The 7,191-nt window shown below is 35.3% G+C and overlaps 1 protein-coding gene across 1 annotated transcript; it reads left to right on the top strand.

The window, feature by feature from the left end:
* Positions 1 to 2,051: 2,051 nt before the first annotated feature.
* On the top strand, positions 2,052 to 4,388 carry LOC117172614 (protein mab-21-like). The gene has a single exon (XM_033360706.1). It carries the CDS (start codon positions 2,420 to 2,422, stop codon positions 3,521 to 3,523), a length of 1,104 nt encoding a protein of 367 aa, XP_033216597.1. The 5' UTR covers positions 2,052 to 2,419; the 3' UTR covers positions 3,524 to 4,388.
* The last annotated feature ends 2,803 nt before the right edge of the window (positions 4,389 to 7,191 follow it).

Below are 7,191 nucleotides of genomic sequence, written 5' to 3'. Positions count from 1 at the left end.
AAAAATTGGAGTATTTCAGGCACTTTTTTTCGAGCAAACGGAAAAAGTCAAACGACGCAATATAACAGCCAGCATTTGTGTACGATAAACCATTTAAGTATTTTGCAATATATTTTTGGTTTTCATTTCTAAATTGAAGTTGCTTTCAATTTCTATATTAAACTTAATTGTGGAAAGTTATTTTGAAATAAGTGGATTATACTATCGCACTGGCTCTTTAAGTTATTAGTACAAAAGCGAATATAAATAAGAAGGTTGTATTTACATTCCGATTGTATCAAATCACCTAAAAATACGTGAAAATAAATATGTTTATGACGTCATTTGTTGATCTAATTCATTTTCACATTCAACAAATGACTTTTGCTACTTTTCCGATAAAAAAATAACCTCATTTCGAGTTTAGGTTTCATCTTAATATTATTAATTAATTTGCTTATTATAGTCTTCAACACGTAATTCAGAAATATTTTGAAGTATACTATACCTACGCACTCGTCTTGTGCTCACTTTTGGCATTTTTTCCCACATATTTTGTCATTTTTCCAAATAACAATGGAAATATTTTTGACGCTTGACACTTTACGTTGAAACTTGGGCGATTTGGAGTCAACCCACTTTAGTCCCCAAAATTAATGGAGCGCCATCTACTGGCAAGCTTGGCTGTTAAGCCGGGGTCCAGAGGGGGCCAAACTTAACAACCAAAAAATTGTGTGCCCGATCTGGCCCAAATCGGAAACAAGGCAAACATTTGGCAATTTCTGCACAGGTAACGGTGTTTTCTCAAATCACGATCGTTTTGGGTTCCTTTTCAACAAGTGGGGTTCAGTTTTATTGCAGCTCCTTTGGAACCAAAAACGGATTCCAATGGGAAACCCAGTTATTTTTGTGTTGTATTAGAAGTGGAAAATTGCGAAAAAATATGTTACAATACCAATTTTGGTCCTACAATTGAGGAGATTTGTTGAAAACTCATAATACGATACATTTCCTATCGTTTCGGGAATATCCCAGATTTTTTGGAAAATTTGCCGATGTTCTATAGGAATAATGATAGATTTTTCTCGAAAAAATTAACGATCAAGTTTACATCAATTCCAGGCGGAAGATTCACCGCAACAAAAATTAACCTTGCCAGATAAACTTTACATGAATTGAAGATAATTTCCGATTTTTAATCGTGCCAGGATAATTTTTCGCCTTATAATCGCTCCATTTTTATTCGAAGTATAGCGAAAACTACGACGCCAGCGCTATCTATCGTCGTTTAACTTAATTAAATTGGAGAGAAATGGGGCTTCCCATCTGTCAGTTGCTTTTTGCGCTTTTTGCTAAACGGTATTGAATAACTTCTAATTCCTCTACAATAATGTAATTTGTTTTGGAGGAGATATATCAATAAGAACAAATTTTTTTCTTTTTTCTGTTGCTGATTCTACATTTTTTACCGAAATTTTTTTTACCGAATTCATTTATAGTTTGCCGTTTGTCCATTTCTGCTAAGGACACCGTAGCAGAGGACATCTTTTATTCTATCGTAGAATAAACTTTCGCCAAATAGCATGTAAACTTTAACAGTGGGAACTTTCACAGGCAACAAAATTTAAATTTAGTTTTTTCTGTGATATTTCGCCCGTAGTATTCGAAATATGTGCACTGTTTCGTGTGGAAAGTTTCCAAATTTGTGTATGCAATGTAGAAAACCGGCATAGACTGTGACGCATTCCAATAAAAAGTCGAGTGCAACAGATACTCTAGCACCAAATAACGTAATCGATTGGAACAAAAAACCGGGAAAAGTGTATCCCATATGGGTTCAGATTGGGTCGACACTCGAAAGTCATTTTAAAACTCGGTGAGGTTAGTTATTATCGGGCGTGATGTGAAAGTATCGAGAACACGAGCAGGTGGGCGTGTCCCAAACGCGCAGACGCCACGTGACCCTGCCACTAGGAAAGGCGGGACTTGTGGCGAACAAGCCACACGGCCACCGAATGAACCGGTGTGGTGCGGTGTGGTACCACCGGACTCAGCAGGGCTCACTCGTCGCGTTCTGAACATCTCCTTGCACGCCGATTTCGCTCTAGGTTGGCCACCTGTTCGAAAATCTAGTATTTATTGTTGAAAACAGTTGACTGAATTGATTCTCGACGCGTAGTTTCCCTCTTAAGAGATGTTGAGTCCTCTCGGAAGAGTTACCCGATTTTGGAATCCGCGGGTAACTAAAGTAAAATCCACGGGATGTGATTAGGAATAAAGAGAATAGATCAATTTCCACTAAACACCAAGAGAGGCTCTGTTAAGGTGGGATTTTAGGGGAAATCTCGGTGGGTCGTTATTTGAAGCAATTTGGGCCGCTTTCTGAGGTCCAACCATTAGTTTAAACAATTTTCTACTGGTCAATTTTGTATCCTAATTCATGATGCTCGTTCCGCCAGACATAATGACTGCCCAATCAAGCAAGATGCTCTACCAGATAAACAAATACTACGGAGAGCGAGTTCAAGCCCATATGGGCCAGGTGCAAAAAACAATCCGGGAAGTGTGCAAGGTGGTGCAGGATGTGCTGAAAGAAGTAGAGGCCCAAGAGCCGAGGTTTATTTCTTCTCTCACGGAGTGCAACGGCCGTTATGAGGGACTAGAGGTGATTTCGCCCGGAGAGTTTGAGGTGGTCCTTTACTTGAATCAAATGGGTGTCTTCAACTTTGTTGATGACGGAACCCTTCCTGGATGTGCAGTTCTGAAGCTCAGCGACGGCAGAAAAAGATCAATGTCCCTGTGGGTAGAGTTCATCACAGCATCAGGATATCTCTCCGCAAGGAAGATCAGATCCAGATTTCAGACTCTAGTCGCTCAAGCTTGTGACAAGTGCACATATCGGGATTCTGTCAAAATGATTGCGGATACTACCGAAGTCAAATTGAGGATCCGGGAACGGTACATTGTGCAAATCACACCAGCTTTTAAGTGCTCAGGGGTTTGGCCAAGATCCGCTGCGCACTGGCCGATTCCTCACATTCCCTGGCCACATTCGAACTTGGTAGCGGAAGTTAAGACAGAGGGATTCGATCTTCTTTCGAAGGAGAGTGTCGCTCTTCAGGGGAAACAATCGGCAATGGAAGGTGATGCTTGGGTTTTGTGTTTTACTGAGGCCGAAACGAGACTTTTGCAGGGAGGATGCAGAAGACGCTGCCTTAGTATTTTAAAGACCCTAAGGGACCGGCATCTTGATCTACCTGGTAACCCAGTAACGAGTTATCATATGAAAACTTTACTCTTGTACGAGTGCGAAAAACACCCGTTGGAAACTGAATGGGACGATGGTTCACTTGCTGATCGGATTAATGGAATTTTCCTTCAGCTCATATCCTGTCTTCAGTGCAGAAGGTGCCCACACTATTTCCTTCCGAATCTAGATCTATTTAAAGGAAAGTCACCTAGTGGGTTGGAGAACGCAGCTAAACAAGTATGGAGATTAACGAGAGAGCTTCTAACTAATAGCCGTGCTTTGGAAAAATTATAGCTTCCGGGTTTATTATAATATGAACGGTGAAAGTAAACAGCAATGAATGTTTGACTTTGTTACTGTGAATCCTAAAATGTGACTTTGGTTTAATATTAGACTATGTATCTACTTTACTGGAAGATTTTTAATTCCGATGAAATTATTTATAACGTGCATCTAATTTAGTAATTAGACCATTTGAAGAAAATTTGAAAATACCCATGTAGTCAATAAATTGTCCTGTCCTTTCTATCCATTATAATTGAAAATTAGGTAGTCTTAATGTGAACATATTTGTTTTGAAAAATTCTCGAATATGAGCATGTATTTAAAATAACACGGATAAAAATATGTTTAAAATCGGAACAGCACAGCTCTTCTTAAAGCTTACGGAATTTTTAGCAGTTTATAGAATTTGCAGTAATTTAAAAAAATTACGGATAATAATACGGAAGACAGACTTTTTTATTATAGATTTTAAAGATTGAATTTATCAACGTGCTAAAAAGTTTCATAAATGTTATAGCGGAAAATATTTATAAGATTACTAAAAATGTTGTAAAATCTACAAAAGTGCTGTAATCTTTACAAAAAGATACGCTGCTTCTAACTCAAAATCTTTTAATTTTAGCAAACAATTTTTTCTTGGTTTTTTCTCCTACAGTATTAAGGTTAATACAACACTTGGAAGTCCTGTAAGGTCTTGAAGACCTGGAAAAGTCATGGAATTGTAAGACCATTCTAGAAAATCTGAAAATGTGATGGAAACTTCTTTATTTGCACCTATATTTCAAACTTTTAACGATAATTTTAAATGAAAAGTAAAATACAATAAAAGTATTAAAATTATTATTATTTTAGTATACTTTACGGCAAATTTTTAAATTTCGAATTCATGTGAATTGATTGATTTACTAATAAAAATAATATGATGGAGTGGTTGATAACTCTTGAAATCTGGGGTTCAAAGCTTCATGACACTTTGGAAATCCATTAAATGATTGAAATTTTTTACAATCTCGGAAATCTTTGCAAAATCATTGAAATCATAAAAATGATTTTAATTTTTGAAATTACTGAAATAATTTAAAAAATTGTAATGTGTTAAATCACTTTGAAATTTTTCAAATCTTTGTGAAATTATCAAAATCTTTCTAAATAACTCTTCGGAATGAATTTGAAACATTGTATACACTCGATAGTCCAGTGGTCAGGCCTAAGATATCTGATTACGATAATTCCAGACATGTAAAAATCTTTTTATTTATAATAATCAACATTTTTTAGAATTCAATATTTGTTGAAAAGATATTTATATGTATAATTGCTCCGATCCAGTTCCCCGACCTGGCCCCTCGCAGAACTAGTGCTGCTGGTCGTTTTCTGATAGTGCCGTGTAATTCATATATTACTCGTCTATCATATTCTATCAATTATTTAAAATGCTTAAGGTGAGTAAACCATGTGTTCGGTAGCACTGAGCACTAGCCTATATACTTCGAAACCTGCACGACGAAAATGAAAGTAAGTAATTACACTCTGCGGCTCATTGAAACCTTACCTTAAATAAATTAATAATCAATTAAATTGTTTCAGGTAAAATTGGTATATTTACAATTAGATGAGTCAAACATTATATTATGAAATTTATGAAGCACTTTCGTTTTTAATTATTACTTAAAACGCAAGGTAATTCAATTTAATGTAGAGTTAGAATTGTAAAATCTATTGACTAAGATTCTGAAAACAGAGTACGTGATACAATCGAATGTACAGTTGAAACTTTCATTCTGTATTAATAATAAATTAATTGCAAAAATACATTAAGGACACCTTTTCATACTGCCTCCGTTGTTAAAGTCTGATTGGGTAGTTTGCAACACGTAACTCAGGAATATTTGGAAGTATAGGATACCTACGCACTCGCCTTGTGCTCGCTTTAGGCATTTCTTCCCACTTATTTGATCACTTTTACAAATATTATTTGAAATATTTTTGACGTTTGACACTTTACATTTAAACTTGGGCGATTCGGAATCAACCCACTTTAGACCCCAAAATTAAAGGGGGGCCATCTACTGTTAAGCTTGGCTGTTAAGCCGGGGTCTAGAAGGGGCCAAATTTAACATCCACAAAATTGTGTGCCCGATCCGGCCCAAGTCGGAAATAAAGCAAACATTTGTTTGCTTTTTGTTAATAAATTACAATCATAGAAGTCTTTATTTATACACTAAATTTAAACCCTGACGGATAGACACGCAGTACCGTGCCCATACTATTGCAGCCAATGTTTGATAGCATTATGCTCCAAAAGTTTGAAGGTTTGTGAGGTTGATGACTATGAGCCTTTTACTATTGGTTATTTTATTATTATGTAAGGAATTCTGGAAAGCGAAAGAGCGTTAAACCGAATAAGGAGCAAAATTTACTGAATGAAAAAAAATTACGCACTGAACAATCAAAAATAGTGGACGAAAGTGACAATGCAGAAGGCGAAAGTGAGGTTCGGAATGTACAGGATGACACTTGTGAAGTTAATTTATCCTAAAGATAATAAATGTTCAGAAAGTTCTCGTATGCAGAAGAACATAGAAGTGTAGAAAAATATAAAAGTTCAGTTACATTGAGTAAAACTGTGTATAATTGCAATTAGGGTTCTGCAATGCGATTTAAAAATAATGATTAAATTCAATATTTTATACTAACTGAACGTTTCTTGTTGTTCCTTTACATAGTGTAAACGATTAATTTCCAATTTGAGATTTTCTTAATCACGGAATAACTTTAATTGTAATTAATTGTGTCATACCTTTATAACTTCAGTTATTGTAACAGGTCTCAATCTCAGAACAATGAAAGGTACGTATTCATGCTAGGTCAACAGAAATAGTCTTATGCTCGCAGCGGGGAACCTACCTTGGAGCATACCGAGCTACCCGCCCGGCGTGGCAACCCCCTGCCGCCGGGTAGCCATCCTACCCAGGGTAGCGGCATACAGCATGAAGATTTTATTTTAAATACTAATTTAACCCATGTATTTGAACGTATTTTTAAGTAATTTAAAACAATATGTTTCAGAATATTTTATTCGTAATAGATTAACTAATATTCTAAAGAAATTTTTTAATCGCCCTTTATATAATAAATTCCACTTGACGTTGATATTTAATTTCGTCGGTTCATTATTCAACGTTTTCTTTCTGACTAAATTTTGAACTTTTTCACCTCCAACCCTTTTTTTCGATCGGACATTATCTTCTGTTCGTTCTTTGGATATATTAACATTTTTCTTTTTTGGAAAAAAAATTGTTTGTGATCCAGGACCTTTGGGATTTTAGATTTTTAGAGCGATTTTAGAACGTTTAAACACCAAGAAAATTGTTTTTTTTTCATAAATGAAAAATAATAACATGTCTTTTTAGTTCAAGATGAAGACATATCAGATCGAAATTAGCTAAAATCTTAATCATAATCAACTTTTTTATTTTGTTGAAAATCATTCATTTAAAAAGCAAAACATTAGTCCATGACTCGATTATTTATTAAATTTAGATAATGGCTTTTTTATTCTTTCACAAGCATGTTAGACCACTAAATAGACCACTAAAAATGCTGAAGTTTGTTTTTCTTCTAAAAGTAGAAGAAAGAGTGGCAAGAGTTGACAACTGATCTACTATAGATATTGA

Source organism: Belonocnema kinseyi, chromosome 5, assembly GCF_010883055.1.
Source record: "Belonocnema kinseyi isolate 2016_QV_RU_SX_M_011 chromosome 5, B_treatae_v1, whole genome shotgun sequence".
Taxonomy (NCBI): Eukaryota; Metazoa; Arthropoda; class Insecta; order Hymenoptera; family Cynipidae; genus Belonocnema; species Belonocnema kinseyi.
The sequence above is the reverse complement of the archived record's forward strand: the minus strand, read 5'-3'. Positions and strand labels throughout refer to the sequence as shown.